The sequence below is a fragment of the Ochotona curzoniae genome, unplaced genomic scaffold (assembly GCF_017591425.1).
Source record: "Ochotona curzoniae isolate NIBS_2020 unplaced genomic scaffold, NIBS_Ocur_1.0 contig_908, whole genome shotgun sequence".
Lineage (NCBI taxonomy): Eukaryota > Metazoa > Chordata > Mammalia > Lagomorpha > Ochotonidae > Ochotona > Ochotona curzoniae.
The window spans coordinates 9,160,362-9,179,730 of record NW_024466607.1 but is presented as its reverse complement, the minus strand read 5'-3'; the positions used below and the strand labels follow the sequence as shown (position 1 = coordinate 9,179,730).

General features: G+C 49.3%; 1 protein-coding gene across 3 annotated transcripts in view; it reads right to left on the bottom strand.

The window, feature by feature from the left end:
• Positions 1 to 11,955, bottom strand: part of TXNRD3 (thioredoxin reductase 3) — a 41,714-nt gene extending 29,759 nt beyond the window's left edge. For all 3 annotated transcript variants that reach the window (XM_040994918.1, XM_040994921.1, XM_040994922.1), the window contains exons 1-3: positions 11,782 to 11,955; positions 3,845 to 3,905; positions 1,318 to 1,427 (exon numbers count right to left, since the gene is read on the bottom strand). In XM_040994918.1, coding sequence (XP_040850852.1) covers positions 1,318 to 1,427; positions 3,845 to 3,905; positions 11,782 to 11,940 — 330 coding nt within the window. In that variant the 5' untranslated portion in view covers positions 11,941 to 11,955. The remainder of the gene's footprint in view (positions 1 to 1,317; positions 1,428 to 3,844; positions 3,906 to 11,781) is intronic.
• Positions 11,956 to 19,369: the final 7,414 nt, after the last annotated feature.

Sequence of the window (19,369 nt, the reverse complement as noted above, 5' to 3'; positions counted from 1 at the left end):
GGTGTGGCTTTGTATTTGTAGACAAGGTCATTTCCCTTCATTGAATCACTATAAGTATTCTTAAGTGCAATGAACCAATCACATATGTCATTTTCCAAGATCCTCATTCACCTGTACCAGTCTGTAATTTGAAAACAATCTTTAAGCCTCATCAGTAATCTTGTCATGGTTTCTCATAAAGTAAACAGAATTTCTGAGCTGTGCTGCTGGAACTGCCACACGACTCAGACTTCTTGCTTCTTCCTTTGGCCATGGTCAGTGACTGGTTGTACCATGTTCATGTGGTCCTCCCTGAGATCAGAAGTATCGCAGATGAGGTTAGCAGTCCAACACTGTGGTTTGGCAACAGCTTTCTCTATGCAAAGTCAGTTGCTCCATCCCACTATGCAGCTGTTGGGGGCATCATACTTGGACCAGAACTCTCTGAGAAGCACCACAAGTTCCGGGTGATGAAGGGGGCTTGGCAGGAGAAGAGTATCCAAGCTGGCTTTGGGACATTTTTAAAGGGACACTCATGGCTTCTGCACTGTGAGGCGTCCTCAGGAAAGAGCAACTCCTATTGGCTTGCCATCCGAGGCAACACCTGTCAGTGTTGAAAAGAAACTGCTAGGTCAGCACCTCCATGTTTCATCTCTGACAGCCTTTTCCTCGTTGGCACCAGCAAGCCCAGCACTTCAGAAGGGGTTCTGGGCATATTGTGACAGTACCTGCCTCCATGTAAACTGGATTACAGCCTCTAGGACTAACACAGCAGACATTTACTAGGTAATGATGCTCGTCACAGATTAGCATACAGTGCAGATAGCATCATTTTCCCCACAAATAGATTTGCTAATCAAAATTTCAAATATTACCAACCACTGATTTCTATCATTTGCACACACATACCAAGCACATAAGAAGCATGCCAGGAGCCAATGAAATCAAAAGGCTTTCATCAAAGGGCACAGGGTAGGCAGGCTTCAGAGAGAGTCCAACCACTCCAGGTAAGAATGTCTGCACTGACTTATGTTCCCAGAAAAACATCCCCAGTCCCTTCCCTGCTGGGACAGGACAGCTGGGCTGTGTCCAGGGTAGCCCACCTGCTAGTCCTGAACTCACCTAGAAACCTCCTCCTTAAGCTTCCCAAGCACATGCTGGCAGAAAAACTAACCTCCCATTAAGTAACCAAGATCATCTGACACGCTTTACAGGCTTTCCATTTGACAACTATCAGAAGACAAGCGAATAGACCCCTGAAAGCCATTTTCTCCCGGTTTTCAGGATTTATTATCATGTGAACAAACAGTGTCCTGGACTATATAATCCTCTTATTACCTGTAAAGTCCGGTCACATCCGCCCATATGTACTTTGTTCACAAAAATATTGGGCACAGTCTTCTGATTGGTGATTTCTAACAGCATTTCCTGAACATTGGCCCCATCGTCTGAAGAATAAAAGAATCAATATAAAACAAGGAAAGGGGCCAATCCAGGGGTGCAGTTTCTGCCTGTGATGCCAGCATTCCATATGGGCACCGGTTCATGTCTCAGATGCTCCACTTCTCATCCACCTCCCTGCTTAGATCCTGGGAAAGCAGCAGCAGATGGCCCAAAGCCCTGGGCCCCTATTCCTACACGGAACACCCAGAAGAATCTCCTGTCTCCTGGCTTCAGGTCAGCTTAGCTCCGGCTCTTGCAGCTATTCGAGAAGTAAACCAGTAGATGGAAAATCTTCCTGTCTCTTTAACTCTCTGCCTTTCAAATAAATATAAGTCTTAAAAACAAACAAAATCCACTGAAAACGGTTCCAGATCTTGGCTAGTCAAAATGAAGTGTTACAGCAACTCAAGTGCTCACTTACATGTACACGCCTACAACTTTGTAACTGAATGAGCTGATGACTCAACAGGAGAAAATACCCTCCTTTTTTTTTTTTTAAAGATTTATTTATTTTACTTGAAAGAGTTACAGAGAAAGAGGAAAAGACAATCTTGCATCCATTAGTTCACACCCCAAATGGCCGTAACAGCTAGAACTGGGCTGAGCAGGAAACCAGGAACTTCTTCCACTACAGGCATATAAGGGAGTCTTGGGCCATCCTCTGCTGCTTTCCAGGTCGTAAGCAGGGAACTAGATCAAAAATAGAGCAGCCAGGATTCAAACTAGCACACATATGGAATGCTAGATGGAGGCTTAACTTATTATGCCACAGTGCCAGCTCCTCATTGCTTCAAAAGAAACTTTAAAAATACCATGGGTGATATTTTTAAAAATATAAAAATTTTAAAAATACCATGTGTGGTAGCTCAATTGGCTAATCCTAAACTTGTAAGCATCAGGATCCCATATGAGTGCTGGTTCATGTCTTAGCTGCTCCACTTCCCACCCACCTTCCTGTTTGTGGAACAGGAGCACAGTGGAGGATGACCTAAAGTCTTGGGACCCTGTATCTGCATGGGAGACCTGGAAGAAGCTCCTGGCTCCTGGCTTCGGATTGGCTCAGTTCCTGCCATTATGGCCATTTGGGGAGTGAATCAACAGATGGAAGATGTTTCTGTCTTTCCTTTTCCCCATAAATCTGCCTTTTCAATAAAAATAAATAAATCTTAATAATAAAATAAAAATCCATGCGCAGGCGTTATGGTACAGTTAGTCACCATTTGGAAGGCCCATATCCACTATCAGATTTGAATCCTGGCTACTCTGCTTCCAATCCAACTTCCTGCTAACACATCCTGGGATAGTAACTCACGTGGTTGAGTCACTGCCATTCAACCTGAGACATCTCGACAGAGTTTCTGGCTCTAGGCTTGAGTCTAGCCCAACCCCAAACGTTGGGAGCATTTGGGGAGTGAAACAGCAGAAAGAAGATCTCTCTCCACCTATCTATCTATCTCTATCTCTCTTCTCTGTCACTCTGCCTTTAAAATAAACAAACCTCAAAAAATAAAGATCAGTCTATTAATTTGTCCTAAAAATAAACCCCTCTAAATTAGACTTTGCTATATAGCTCAACGACTGTGTCATGATAAATACATGAGGATACTCTCTGAAGAGTATCAAGGTAAAAGCTGCTACAACAGTAAGAAACCAGACAATATTTCCTGCAATTACATTCGAAAATTATCCGTATGATCATAACCCAAACTTACCTTCTATTCCTAAAATCAAGTAGGCCTGCCTCCGGCTTCTTGCCAACTCACACCCTGGGAGGCTGCAGGTGATAGTTCAAGCACTTGGGGTGCTCCCACCCATGTGGGAGACCCAGATGTAGTTCTTGGCTCCTGGATGTTATGGGCATTCAGAGACTGAACCCGGAGATGGAAGGCTCCTGTATGTGTGTGTGTGTGTGTGTGTGTTATTTTGCCTTTCAAATAAATAAAAACAAATCAACAAAGCAAATGTAAGCAAACAACGAGGCTATGAAGGCAGAGATACACTGTGTGTGTGTGAGGTGCACAGACGCGTGGGTGTCAAGGATTCAACGCTCCAAGACACAGAGTGTTCCTGCTCGTAGGTGGCACAATCAGGAGACAGGAATGAATCTTTTCCATTTTTTTATGGCTTAGTCTATGTTGCTACAAAGCTGGCAGATTACATCTGAAATGCCACAAATACTTCCCAGTTAGAAGTTTATACATCTTCCTCCCACTCCCTTCCTTCAAACATGAAAAATAAATAAATAAAAAGTCTATATCAAGTTGTTTGTCATAAGGATTTGTTTTCCACATGGCTGAATAATAAAAAAAATAGCTCCTTCAATTCCAACAGACCAGAGCAAAGTGAACGGGGCAGGGACAAGGAAAGTGGCCCTTCTAGCTGACATTTATCACAACTAATATGAACCAAGCATCCTACTTACCAAGCTGATCAAGCTCCAAGATGTTGTAGTCCACTCCCAAAGAGGAAAAGAGTTCTTTAACCTGTAACAAAAGTTTGCTGAGGCTCACTCTCACAAAAGATCCAATAACTATGAAAAATGGGAAGAGTGGGCCTGGCACAATAGCGTACTGGCTAAAGTCCTCGCCTTGCACGTGCCGGGATCCCATATGGGCGCCGGTTCTAATCCTGGCAGCCCCACTTCCCATCCAGTTCCCTGCCTGTGGCCTTGGAAAGCAGTCAGTCGAGGACAGCCCAAAAACTTGGGACCCTGCACCCATGTGGGAGACCGGAAGAAACTCCTGGCTCCTGGCTACGGATTGGCTCAGCTCCAGCCACTGTGGCCGCTTGGGGAGTGAACCATCGGACGGAAGATCTTCCTCTCTGTCTCTCCTCCTCTCTGGATATCTGACTCTCCAACAAAAAAAAAAAAAAAAAAAAAAAAGAAAGAAAGAAAGAAAAGTGGGAAGAGTAACAGGGAAGTCCTAAAGCTTCAGGAACACAACTGCTGGCCTAGGTGTTCTTCCTTTGCTCTATATATTGTTCTAGAATAAGCTCAGTCCACCGCATCTTTGCCACCAGGTCTCCTTCTGACCCCTAAATCTACACTATTTACCCACACCTCTTTTCTGAATCTGAGACAGGCTCCCTTATGTCCCACAAGCACCTCAGAGGGAACAAGTCCAGACACAACACAGCTCCTTCCACACTGTTCCTTCTATGTCATTAAATCACTCAACTTCCTTTGGCCACCAATGACCTAGACTGGGATGTCACTGTCCTAAGTTCTGGAGATGAACCAACGAATAAGACCCAACCCCTCCCCTGCAGGAGGAAAATAGACAAAGCGACAGTTTGACCCACAGCATCATTCGCCAGCTGCAAGGAGTGGGCACCTCGTGGAATGCATGCAGGCATGCAGGAGCCAGCCAGTTGCAGACTGTATATTTCAACAACCTGTAAAGATCAGCATTCACTGCAATGCCCTGGGCTCAGGCAACACCTTCCCATCCCACACTAATCCCCCATCCACTTAATAAGCACTGGTTCACCTTTCTGGTTCCCACAGTTTACTATCTTAATCTGAGCTGCCAACACTCGCCACTGGAATTTCTCAGCAACACCCTAAGAGTTCTCTTGGCATCAACTTTGTCCCCTCCGGTTCTAAAAACTAGTCACGGTTGACTTTTAAAACCCATTTTTCACCACAGTACTTAGAGCCTTTCCTTGCCCTCAGCCCTCCAGACAGAACCCTGGAGAAACATCCATGGCTGGTGCAAGTTATTTATAGACAGCTACTTAAAGTCTCTGGAAATTTCCTAAGGGGATTCAGTAAACTAAAAACATTCAAGAAAATCGACTAAATCTCAGTTAGAACTAGGAGTCTCTGTTGCACTTGAGGCACAGCCTGCACCCCACCCTGCCCTGCCCGGCCTTGTAGGAGCTCCCCTTCAACTAAGCATGACTAAGATAGCCTGCCAGCCTGGAGTTAGCAGCTAGGTCGCCAGAGAAAATTAGGGCAAGACAGAAGAACAGCCCGCCTCGGGCCAGAGTGAATTTTGAAGACTTCCCTCGAAGTCTTCATGCTGCAAAGAGCCCCAGATTTAATTGGATCACAGTGTGGAACAATTTACACCCAAGGCACTGTCAAAAACGATGGAGTAATCACCTTGCAATTAGCGAGGCCTGACATGCAGCTGCTGCACCTGCAGACGGGCAGCGTGGTCAACAGCGACAGGCGGACAGGATCTTGGTCAATGCCCTGTCATCACGCACAGGACCCCCGTGCTAAGTCAAGGCTGCACCTTCTGAGGAGCCTTGCCATTTTGGGGTGAAAATAAGCTTCCTTTATTATATTATAATAACCCAGCCAATTCACTAAAGGGACAGAAACAAGCAAATTTACTACAATTACTAAAATATATCTCATAAAATATCCCAATCATTAACAACAAAAAGACAGACATACAAAGAAACGGGCAAGTGTAATCTACACCCAGGAAAACAGGCAGGAAACAGAAAAGGTTTCTGACATAGCTAAGATGTTCTGTTTAACTGACAAAGTAGCCATTATAGGTAAGCTAAAAGAACTCAAAAGAAACTGTGCTTAAAGAGAGTAGGAAGGGATGCTGGCAATATCTCGTCCGAAAGAAAATCTAAAGAGATAGAAATTATATTTAAAAATGAAAATTATGAAGTTGAAAAGTACAATACCTGTGCAGATTTGAATTGGCAGGGTCGATAGAAACTCAGCAATCAAAGGACATACTTCTGAGAAGCGTGGGACGCCTGAACAGACCAACACAGACAGGATGCACCCCAGAGCAAAAGGACAGAGGGAAGTTTCAAATAATGGCTGGGAAGATCCCAAACTGGGTGAAAAAGAGTAAATTACATGCACAGAAAAAAAATCTCCAAATGGGATAAACTCAGACATATCATAATTAAAAATGCTGACAAAATACACATTAAAAGACTTTCAAAGTAACAGAAGATAAATGTTTCTTCATTCACAAGGAAATTTAAAAAGAGAGAGAGATTAGAAGACAACGTCTCACAGAGAACAATGCTGGCCAAATTTTCAAAATGTTAATGTGAATGTCTGAAGTACCAAGATGCTAATTCCCTTTATTTGATCATTCCACAATGTGCACATGTATAAAAACATTACTCTGTACCCCATAAATATGTACAATTATGTATTCTATGGTTAATAAAATTTAAAAAGTTTAATTGGTAACCAAGAGTTTCATAGCCAGCAAAACTATCTCAGAAACAAAACGTCAGGAAGTGATGTCAGCAAGATGGTGGACTAGGAAGGCCCAGTCTCCACAGACACAGATCAGAACACCAGCAGAGCTCAAGGCATCGGTCCAGGAGCTACAGCAACCTAGATAATGCCAGAGAGGGAGGAGCTACACTTAAGGTGGTAGAAGGAAGGACCAGCATTGAGATGCAGTTAAGTCATCCACTTGTAAGGGTGATATCAGAGTATCGGTTCCAGTCTCAGCTGCCTCACTTCCAATCCAGCTCCCAGCTAATGTGGCCTCAAAACGAAGGCGCCAACCATCCACGTGAGCAGACCCAGATGGAATTCCAGGTTCCTGACTTTAACCTGGCCAAGCCCTTGCTATTGCATCCATTTGTGGAGTCAAAGATCTTCGTCTGCCCTTTAAATAAGCAAATATTTCCAAGTGACAGAAAGTCTAGGCATTTGGCACAGCAGTTAGACACACCTGGGAGAGCAGAGCAGAGCACAGCACGTTAAGCTGAAGCCTGCAGCACAAGCATCCCACATGGGGACTGGTTTGAGTTCCAGCTGCATGCTCAAACAACCAGGAAAGCAGCAGAAAATGACCCACGTCTCTGGACCCCTCCTACTCCACATGCGAGACCCAAAAGCAGCTCCTGACTCCAACCCCAGCCATTAGGGGCATTTGGGGAGTATACCATCAGATAAGAATACACCTCTCCCTCTCTCTGTTCCTTTCTTCCTCTGTGACTCTGTAACTCGTCCTTTCAAGTACATAAGGCCTTACAAGGAAAAAAACAAAGATGTCCCTTGAGACGCTCCCATTGCATGCTGGAATGACTGGGCTCGAGAACTGGCTCTAGTTCCAACCCCAGCTTCTTACTAACACACATCCCGAGAGGCAGCAGCTGGTGGGTCACGTACCCGGGTCCCCACCACCTCTGTGGGGGACCTGGACTTGCTCTAGACTGCTGCTACGGGCCTGACCTGAGTTCTGCTGATGCAGACATCTGGGAAGTAAATCAGGGAATGCAAGATCTTTCTCCACCTCTCTCTGTCTCTTTCTTTCTGTTTATCAAATAAAATTAATCAACAGAAATTCTTGTGATATTTTTTTACTTACCCTTGTATCAATCCCTTTTCCTTGGTCAAGGGATGCAGTCACTTGGGCCCCATTCCCCTCCAGAGAGAGAGAGTTAGTGGACCAAATTACAACATGCTGATGCTCAGCAAACTTGGAACCAAAGGAAACAAGCTCCATGTATTAAAGCTGTAAATGAGAATCCCACAGCTAACATCATTCTTGATGACAAAGGACCAGAAGCACTTTCTCTAGGATGAGGAACAGCAAAAGACGTCCACTTCTACCACTGTTCAATAGAGCACTGGAAGTCTTCGCCAGGATAACAGGCAGAAAAAAATATATACAAGGATGCTCAAATTTGAAAATCAGCTAAATTATCTCTGTCCACAGGCAGTATAATGTCAACATTAATGATCTCAGACACACACATGCACACACACCCCCAACTGTTAAACACACTCAGCAAAGTTACAAGACAGAAAAATTAAGACACACATACACAAAACCAGTTGCTTTTCTACAACTTAACAAAAACAATACAGAGAACTAAGGAAAAATTTAGTTTATCATAGTATGAAGAATTAAATACTTCAAAATAATCTTGAGCAAAAATGTGAAAGACCTGCATAATAACGACTATAAAATGCTGTTCAAAGAAATGAAAGAAGATATCATTAAACAGCACTGCATGTTCGTGGACTAGAAGACTTTGTGTTATTATGATATCATCCGTGCCCAAGGCAATCCACAGATTCAATACAACCCCTCTCAAAACCCAATGCCAGGTGTTGGCCATGATGTAGGGAAGCCGGGACCTTCACATACGGTTGTGGGGAATGCAAAATAGTGCAGCCACTAAGGAAAACAGAAGGATGGCTTCTCCAAGAAACAGAAACATCTTGTGAGCCAAAAATTCCACTTCTAGACACACATCTAAAATAATTAAAAATGGAGACTCCAACAGATATTAGGATGCCCGTGGTCACGGCAGCAACCGCCCAAAAGTGGAAGCAGGTCAAGCGTCCCTTTGCAGATGAGTGGATAAATCTAATTGCGTTTACATACAATTATCACCACTGAGCCTTAAAAAGCAAGAACATTCAGACACAGGCTGCAGCATGGATGAGGTAAGCCAGGGCATAAAAGGAAGGATGTTGTAGGATTCCATGCAAAAAAGGTTCCTAAAACACTCAAACGAATAGGATTGTAGTCACCAGGGGCTGGGAGGTACATGTTTGGTTAGATGAAAAGGAGTGGTGCTGACACTGAACTCTATATACTGAAAAGCAGTTAAAACAGTAAATTTCAGGGGGGAGGGGACGGATTATATCACAGAATCAAGTCACTGAGTGCTTTCATATAAGCAAGTATGTATAGCTGCACAGCCAGACAAAACAAACAAAACCTCAGAGGCCCCAGTGCGGTAGCCTAGTGGCTAAAGTCCTCACCTTTCATGCCCAGTATCCTATATGGGCACCGGTTCTAATCCCTGCCACTGCACTTCCCTCCCACCTCTCTGCTGGTAGCCTGGGAGAGTAGTAGAGAACATCCCAAAGCCTTGGGAGCCTGTATCCGTGTGGGAGACTCTGAAGAAGCACCTGGCTCCTGGCTTTGGATCAGCTCAGCTCCGGCCATTGTAGCCATTTGGGGAGTGAACCAGCGGGTTGAAGATCTTTCTCTCCTTTTCTCTACAAATCTGACTTTTGAATAAAAAACAAATAAATTTGTTTAAAAAAGAAAGAAAGCAAAGCACTTAGGGGAAGGACTGGAAGATCTCCCACCCTGCAGAGGCAGAGAGCTTACTGCTGCCCACTGGCCCAAAGCTCACCTCGGCAGGTGGCACATTTTGACTGCTTTCCATCATCAGAGCTGTCCAAGCATGGAGTGAGACTCAAGGTAGTGGCTACTTCGCCGGAAGCGTTGACACACACACACGCAGGGTGGAGAACCATGGACCTAAGACTTTGTGCATAGTATGTGCCTCACACTGTTACATGCCAGCTGATTCTGCAGTAGGCAGCCAGTTTCCTGATCTCTTGGTGATTCGATAAATGAAAGCTCATAAGTCACAAACAGAAGGGGTAAGCATGGTGGCTCAACAGGTTAATACTCTACCTCCAAACACCAGCATTCCATATGGGCGCCGGTTCTAATCCCAGCTGCTCCACTTCCCAGCCAGCTCCCTGCTCATGGCCTGGAAAAGCAGAGGAAGGCGGCCCAAACCTTAGGACCCTGCACCTGTGTGGAAGACCCGGAGGAGGCTCCTGGCTCCTAGCTTCTGATGAGGCGACCATTTGGGGAGTGAAGCAGAAGACAGATCTTTCCTTCTCGCTGTAAATCTCTCTTACAAGTAACAGCAAATAAATGTTTAAAAAAGAGAGAGATGATGTTTTCAGACAGACAGAAAACAGACCCCAAGACAGACAGATCCACACCTAGGTGCCAGCCTGTCCGATGATGAGTTGGTATTCGAACAAGCATGGAAAAGACTGGCTCTCCACAAGGCAGGAGCTATTGATAAGCCATAAGGAGGAAAAACAGAGCTACAAAGCTAGAGCTCCATTCAGCTCAATGGCAACCGTTCTCACCAGGAAGGGGCAAGCTGGCGAGGAGCTGCGTAAGCTCCAGATGAGAAGGGATTTTCTAAATAAGCCACAAAAAGCACGGAAGTGATCAGCTCAGCTACATTCAACTCATGAACTCCAATTAACCAAGACTCCCCAAAGACAGTGGAAAGAAAAGGGAATTCTACAAGATTTTCCAGTTTTTACAACTAAAGGATTAGTACTCAGAAGACATAGAGAACACCTAAAAATCAATTCCATAAACAAAAACAAAAAAGGAAGAAATTAAAGCAACTCCACAGTGAAATAAGCAGAAGACTTGAACATCACCTAACAAGAAACAAAGGACCCAAGATCACGTGACCATCAGCAGGGGAATGCAAAAGTAAAAACACAATGAGTTAGCTTTTCCCAACTGCCAGAACAGCACAAAAGACAACGAACAGCTACCTCTGGGAAGGAGAAACTGGTACTATTACTCGGCAAACTCGCTGGACACTGCTTTAGTAAGGCAGGAATCAGGTGTCCCCTACCACCTAGCAGGTCAGCGTTAAAAAATCAACAGGAGGGTCCTACCAGCTGCGCTAGGAGGAATCCCCAAGAGTGCCTTGACAGCAGTTCTGTTTTCTAAGAACAAAAAAACTAGAATGGCAAAGTAAGCAGTGGCATGACTCACCGCGGGGCGCCGTTACAGCACAGAAAACAATGAATCACAACTACCTTTTCCAACCCGTATGCATCTCTAAGACGCACCTGCGGAATATACACGATTCTGCCTACATCATCAGCACTGCCACAGGGACACAGCACTGCTTAACGACACACATGCTTTCCGGCAGCGGCTACCCTGGGTGGGGATGGGCAGTGGGGCAAGGTGCGGCAGAGGTGCCCCGGGAAGGTCCACAGCGTCCGTCCCATCGGACTGCGATTTCTGACCTGCTTTAGCATCAGCCCTCCCATTAGAAAACCACAGCCTAGCACTTCCCGTAGCCCAACAAGGCTGCTGCCCATCGTTCCCTGGGTGCCCTTGGCTGGACTTTCTAACCACGTGAAGTGTATTTCAGCACGCTGGTAGTCCCTGTCTTCAACAGGTGCACTCTCCTCCACAGGCACATTGCTAAGCCGCTGCTCTTTCAACTTACAGTCTGTCCAAGGAAATAAGGCTGGGTTCCCTGCTGACCCTAGACGCCGAGGTCACATGCTAAGACTGCCCGTGAACTCACAGCATCCGCATAGCCTTCAGCGTGGCCCTGGGACCTGGAACCCGGCCGAGCTTTCTTTCTCCCCAGTGGGAGTCGTCCCTTCCCTACCACTCCTCCCCCACAAGCCCCAGCTTGCTAAGAGATCTCAGTCAAGTGCTGATGTGCCGAGGGGCCGGAATGTCCGGCTGCTCCAGGCCCTCGCTTCGCGTCCCCTCCACTCCGGAACCCGGGGTCGAGTCCCAGGGGCGGCTCGGGAGGGAGGACCACACCAGGTCCCTCGGGTGGAGGCCAAGGGAAGGCCCCCTCCGCCGCGCCTACCCGCGTGCTGTGCGGACAGTAGCTCTTGCTGAAGATCATGACCCGGTTGCCCTCGATGAGGTCCTGGAGGCGGCGCCGCAGCTCCTCCCGGGCCTCGGCAGAGGGCCGGCTGGTGCCCGGGGACACGAGGCGGGCGCGGCGCCCCGGGGACGACGGCATGGCCTTGCCGCGGACGCTGTCCAGGCGGCGGTTGGGCGAGACGCCCACCCTCCCCGGCCTGGGAGAGGTCGGTGCCCGCGACGCGGGCGGCGGGGGCGGCGGGGGCTCCAGGCCGTCGAAGTCGCTCCCGGCCGGCCGCGTGGGGCTCGGCCCTTCTCAGCAACTGAGGCGCAGCCGGCGGCTGAGGCAGCGGGGCCGGGGCTGTGGCTGACGGGCCGTGGCCGCTGCCCACCCCGTCCACGCCCGGCACTGGCCAGAAGCCCACGCGCCGACCGGCCGCTCCGCCCCTCCAATAGGCCCCGCCCACATGTTGCCCCGCCCCCGCGGTGCCCCGTCCCTCATGTTGCTCCGCCCCCCCGCGTTTTCCCGCGCTTGCGCAAGAGGCCGCCTGGATGTCACCTGCTGGCTAATCGCCTGCCTCACTTGAAGCAATGACCCAGGATCGCTGGCCCACCACATGGATCAGGTACCCTGCTTTATTCTTGTTACTCGCCCTGAGGCTCCATTTCACAGGTGAGGATGCTGAGGAGGAAGCACAGGCTCCTCATTTACCCAGGTCTGTAGGAGAACTGAGATTCGAGTCCCGTTAACCCTAGGTGGGAGTACTTCTCCCTGAAATGATACTATGCTCCATCTTATCTGTACCTTAAGCTTCTTTCCTTTTTGTTTAAAAATGTAATGAGGCTATGAATTTTCCTCTACATGATTGCTTTGGCTCCCCTGATGGTTTTTAATCTGTTCTTTTTTGCCATCATTTATTTATAAGTAGTTTTTTTCATGAAAATAATTTAAAATCCATTCAGAATTTTTCATCCTTTTTAAATTTTCCCTTTAGCGTTGGTTATTTGGGAGGCAGGCATTACTTTACATTTGCAGATGGATGTCAGGACTTTTTTTAAAAAAAAAATAATGTTCATGCTTCCCCTTTACAACTAATTGAAGAATTTATGATAGCGCCCAGACCAGGGCTTCTCCGACTTCTTAATTTTAATCCTAGCCTTGCATGCCTGGGATCCCATATGGGTGCCAGTTCTAATCCCGGCAGCTCCACTTCTCATCCAGCTCCCTGCTTGTGGCCCGGGAGAGCAGTCAAGGATGGCCCAAAGCCTTGGGACCCTGCACCCGTGTGGGAAACAGAAAGAAGATCTTTTCTGCCTCTTTTCTCTGTATATCTGACTTTGCAATAAAAGCAAATAAATCTTAAAAAAAAAAAGAAAAGCAGATCTTGAATCAATGAAACAGAAATATGATGCTATAAAAAGAATGTGTTATGAAACTAGGCAAAACTCTTCAACTATGTTTCCATATTTATGAAAATACTATAATATCTGTGCAACAACTATGCATCTACACACAGGAATACACACATGAGCATGCATGTGCCTACGTCTGGAAGGATCCCATGATATGGAACAATTAGGGAAAAGGCAGACAATGTGGCAGTGAGAGAAGCCCAGAAAACTGTTCCATGAGTTTGAAAATGTCAGCCCTCCTTTTGAGACCCCCTTTTGCTGGGTAGAATCCTCTCTGTCCCGTGGGCCGAACAGCGTCAACAGCACAGGCTTTAGTCAGGGGACCAGTAAGGGAGAGGAGGAGCTGGAAGGGAGAGGAGGAGCTGGATGTGCTGGGGGCAGTCACAGGTGTGGGGCCCTGGAGCAGCCAGAACAACTCTGCTCTTCATGGGGAAATTCACACGTTTCCAAGGCTGCGTCTTTCTTGGCATCAAAGAACTCTCCTTTTTGGTCCCTTTACGGCCCCTTCCAGTGGTTGTCCTGGTAACCATTACAGTCCTGGCACAGGTGGGTGTATCACTTAACCTGAGAATTAGGCTAAAATGGCATCTGTGGCCTTCTGAAGATTGCTGGGGAGACCATGTTGCATGTAGCTGGTCTTGGCCAGTTAGCCTGCATGGGAATGGCTGTGGGCAAGGCTTCTTGTTCTCTGTGAGAACCACGGAATGCTTCCCTAGGCCCTGAAGACACCCGAGGCAGCCAACATCTAATGGGAGCCCCAAAGGTAGAGGACAAAGAAAAATGGACAGGAACCTGGTCAACCAACAATGGAAGGCAGTCCTCCAGAACCAAAGCACACAGGGCTTCCTGGTGTGGACGGGCAGGGAACTGAGACGGCCAGCAGCCTGCGTGCTGCAGTCCTGCACACCCAAACCCCACGCCCCCTTCCACGCTGACCCAGACTCAGCACAGCCATTCCTCATCACATACTTGAGCCTCACTTCCCATCATGCACCACACCACTGCAGCCCCATCTGAATGTTCAGGCAGGACACCACCCTTTGCACCTTGGGACTCCTTGAAATCTTTTACCTTAGCAGGGGAGAGCGTGGGATCAGCCCCACCAGGGACCCTATTGCCCACAACATTCAGTTTTAAGGGCCCCCAAGAGCAAGCGTTTAACGTGACTCTCTGCAAAGGTGCTTGGGAAACCAGCAAAAGATGACCCAAATTCCTGGACCTCCAACACTGCCCACCTGGGAGCCCCAGCTAAGGCTCCTGGCTTCAGCCAGACCTGGTCCCAGCTATTGTGGCCATTTGAGAAGTACCAGCAAATGAAAAATCTCTTTGTCTCTCTGCAACTCTACCTTTCAAATACATACATAATTTTTAAAAGGATGATGAAATATCCTATCACCACCCAAGAGGAGGTGGGTGCAGGGGAGATGCAACTGGCCTCAGATTCTCATCAGTAACTCTGGGTGTTAGAAGAAAATGTAACATCACCACCACCACCAACAACAACAACACCCTGTTTCTAAGGCATGGCAATTTTGAGCCGAAACAGATGGATTAGGCCAATGCTTAAAGTCAAAGGATGCTAACACTCAGGTTGACCTGGTGAGGGAATACCCCATGGGGGGAGGGCTCCATGAAGAAAGACTGACTGAGTCGGCCTTAGGAGATGAGAAGGAAGCTCCTATTAACAGCCAAACAGCAATCCTAGTGATCGATTCAAAAGAAAGGAGGGAAATGTTTAAGAAAAAAAAAAATGAGAGATCATTCAGCAGCCCCCCTGGTGTTGCAGGTTCTCTCTGCTCACTTCTAGTGTCCACCACAAAGGACCCTCCCTGGCTGCTTGCTTTCCTAAAGCAAAGCCCCAGGGAGTGGGCAGAGGGTGCAGGAAATAACCCGCAGGATTTAGCCACTGCCCAGCTGGATGAGTGAGCAAGTCCAGGTGTGCAAAAGTGAAGTTAGCAAGTGCATGGCTTCCCTGTTGCTGTGTGAGAAGCCACTTTCAAATGGAGTGGCTTCAAGCAGCAGCCTCGCAGGACTGAGTGCTCCTGGGTCTGTGAGCTGGAGGGAAGTGGGCTCGGCAGGGCTTCCTCGGGTAATAACTGGCACAGCAGCTGTCTGTCCCCCGAGCAGCTTTGGCTGAACTCAGTAGGACTCTAACACGTTGGGAGAGTTGCCTGGAACAGTTTGGCTGACCTGCTTAGCTCCAGATGGTACAGGCACTCTTTCATGGCACAGCGGCCTGGCCCGAGCATCTGAGGGGGAGAGAGAAAAGTTAATGCATCTCTTGGGGCCCAACTTCTGATTCAGAATTACCACCTGCTACTAATCACAGTCACAAGGCCAGTTCAGCGCCAGGGAATGGGAAGCACTTGCCACACCAGGTTTTAAATTTTTTATTGGAAAGCCACATGTACAGAGAAGAGGAGAGACAGAGAGAAACACCTTTCATCTGCTGGTTTACTCCCCAAGTGGCTGCAATGGCCAGAGCTGAGCCGACTGGAAGCCAGGAGCCAGGAGCTTCTTCGGCGTCTCCCACCAGGGTACAGGGTCCCAAGGCTTTGGGCCATCCTTGACTGCTCTCCCAGGCCACAGGCAGGGAGCTGGATGAGAAGTGGAGCAGCCAGGATGTGAACTGGCACCCATATGGGATTCCAAGCGTGCAAGGCTAGGAATTTAGCCACTGAGTCTTTGTGCTGGACCCACTTGCCACATCTTGATGAGAGATGTTGTAAGGTCCGTCTCTGGAGTCATGGATCCAGGGTGGTGGGGGTGGGGTGCTGCTACAATATTGGGGTCACTTTCACAGTCAATGCATCATGGAAGAAGGCAGGCAGGATTTGTAAAGGTAGTGCAAAGGTGCCTTAAAACCTCTCTTTTGGGCCACCCCCCCCCCCCCCCCGGCTAGAATGGAGAGCCATTTTGCAAATTGGAACTGACCACCTGCCGTGTGCCTAAGCCACTGCGGCAAGCACAGCAGAAGTTTTGCCTTGGGAAGGTCGGGAGCGGCCCCACGGGGCCGAGGGGGAGCCCAGCGGAAGAGGGCGGCACCTTCCCACTCCATCACTGGAGGGGGTTGGGGGGCAGCAGAGGGCTCAGGCTGAAGCCGCCACCCCTCCCCCGCGCTCCTCGCTGAAGTTGATCTTTCCAGAAACCAGTCATGGAGGTTCTGAGGGTAATGGAAGTGCCTGCTCAGGCGGAAACTTAGAATTATGCCAGCTGCTCCTCTGTCTCCAAATGGAGACCTTAAGTCACCTTGAAACAGATTTGCCTTATTATCTCCGGAGTCTCCTTAAGTTATATAAATGGAAGGCAAGTGAGCCAGGGCAGTATTTGAAAACAGGTGCCAACAGACTCTGGCATTCCTTGGCTTGGAAATACCTGCCCCTTACAAAGAGTCCTCGATGCCCAGCGCCAAGGTAGAGGTAGCGGCAGATTTGCACTGGGCCCAAAAAACCAACTAGAAAGGGGCGGGGGCGGGGGGCGGGGAGGGAACGGGAGTAGGGGCGGACCCCGCATCTTCTTTTGCAGGATGCTGACCTTCTCCGGCAGCCTGCGTGGTCTGACCGGAGGTTCCAGGCAGTGGAGGCCGCAGGTTCGGTGGGAGGGCAGGCTGGCCGGCTGGTGGGCTGCCCCGGTTCTCATGCACAGGGTGTATGAGTCCCTTGCCTGGCTTGCACCTGTGCTCTGGTCTCAGTCTCGACGGGAAACGCCTGTCTGCATAGCCCCTAGGAGTCCTTGAACAATTTGGAGCGGGGAAGGTCGCGTGCCGGGGAAAGCAGAATGTTTCAAATTGGAACAAGCAAGGCTGAAAGCAAAACAGGAGTCTCCTCTGCGTGGAGACTCGGTTCATCATTTGCATGCGATTGCAACTGGCATTTCTGCAAGACTGGCACAGCAGGGTGCAGCAGGGGTGAGGTGGTGGTGATGGTGGGGTTCCTCCGATCTCCCTTTTTGTGCTCCAGGTCCTGGAATCTCCTACAGTTAAGGCGGGGTGCCTGCTCCTCTTGCTAACAGCCCCGTAATTATCTCTCTGCTCTCCGAGCGCAGAGCACAGGGGTGTGGCATCAGGAGAGGATTCGTGCTGGATTCAGCGCCCGCCGAAGCGTCCTCAAGAGCTCATTTCCACTTGGAGCAGAGTAGCCCCAGCAGGAGTGCGCTCGGAGGATGAGGGTTTTGCTAGGCAGGAGGTCCCCGGGGTTTCTCGTGATGCACTTCCGACTGGGACCGCTAGGTGGCGCCGGCGCTTCTTGGGAAGCAGACAATGCGGAGGACGCCTTTGAACGGATCTGGCCGCGGCCGCCCGCTGACCCGTGCACGCGACAGGGAAGCGGCCACGCGCCTCCCGGACACTGGCCAGCTGGCTTCCCCGCAGCGGCCTGGCGACACCCGTGCGGGCCAGCCTTGCTCAGAGAGGCTCCTGGGGAGGCTGGGGTGGAGCCGGGCCCCAGTTCACCGATTGCTCCGTGATTTCCTCGTGTGCAAAACACGGGGACCCGGAGGATTCCCAGACAATGGCCAAGGACGCGCGCCGAGTCTGCTGCGCTGTAAGAAACGCTGGCTAGCGGACACTGCCGCGGGCGGTGAGAGCTGGACGTGTTCCGGGTCTGTGCAGCCCCCTGCTGCTGGGGAATGAACCAGCAGCGGGATGGCGGAGCCCCTCTGATTTCTCTGTCTGTCGAGTAAATAAATCAATCTTTCAGAAACACTTGATGATGGAAAGGAAGGAGGTGAGGCCGACCCAGCTCTCTCCCGGAGTGTCCTGAGGAAGCTGCCCGGCACAGTTCTTGGGCAAGGAGGGTTTGTGATGGGCAGCGCTCAGAAGGTGACCTACAGGAGGGCACCCTAAAAGCAGTGTGCTTGCTGAATCTTTCGCACCCCTGAGCTCGCTGCTTGCCACAGCCCTCGGATTCCCTGACAACCACGAAAAGACACACTGAGGCAGAGCCTTGGGGCTCTGGTCAGGACAGATGCAGAAAGGCAAGAGGGGAGACGCTGGAGGCAGATGGAGGAGAGAGAGAGAGAGAGAGAGAGAGAGAGAGAGAGAGAGTGGGGACTATGCAGAGTCATTCCACGGAGGGGGCATGAGAGGAGCAGCAGAGGGGTCGGTAGGGGCGCCCCTTGGTGATGCAGCTAGCATCGTCATCATCTCTAAGTCTGCCCCCCCCCCCCCCCCCGCCTCTCCCTGATACAGCTGGAAAGGTGCCCGGATTTGCAGCCCAGGCTCAGAGGACAGGAGGGGATGAGATGGGGGTATCTTGGAAGCCACATCCTGTGTGCTGCTGCCTTTGTGCCTTGAGCCCTCTGCAAAGGCTGCCTTGGCATGGGAGGAGCAGCAGGGGCCAGAGCGGGCTGCACTGCTGCAGGTCTGGCCCAGGGCTCCGTCTCTGCAAACGGTCACCTCCTACTTCCTTCCACTTCCCATCCCTGGGTGACCCATGGGCTACATCCAACCGGGGCCAGCCCGTTGGCGGATGGCCTCTCGGCTTCAGTTCCTGTTCGGTGCGTCAATCACTTGCACGTACAAGGATGTATTTAATTCTTCCACGGTGAATGTGTCTCCTGCTGGCTGAAACACAGAGACATCTTTGGGACCACAACTGCTTTCTGCCGGTTCCAGTGTCTGAAGAAGGATCTGGGATCGGGAGACATTTTGGAGAGCAGCCATTGTAGCTTCTGAAGCTCCTGCTGGTTTTATTTACATCTCTCTTGCAGCATTATTTGTGCTTCTCCGTCTTGGGCGGTGATGGATGGAGCAGGTGAGCATTTTCTGAGGGGAGATGTGCCTTAGCCTTTCCTCTTCTTTCTTAACGGCTACAAGAATTAGTGTCTAAATAAAAATCAACCAACAGGAAAGTGTGCATACTACTGCTTTATGAATCTGACAGATGCTGGTAACAGGCAGCAAACCTGTAGAATAGAAAACCTATAAAACAGGCCTGGAGCACCTCTCTCATGTCAGGTTACCATGAACTATTTCTACAGGCTCGGGGAGGGAAGCTCGGGTAGTACGAGAGCGGGGGTGAACTTCCCAGGTCTGACAGGCCTAGGAATGTTTATGACACACACGCCTGAAATTCCCAGATGCCCAGGTGTGCAGTCCGGGCTTGGAGAGAGACCCAGAGTCGTTCCTGCTCACAAAGTCTGTGAGACCTGGATTATCCTGTGCTTAGCCCAGGCTG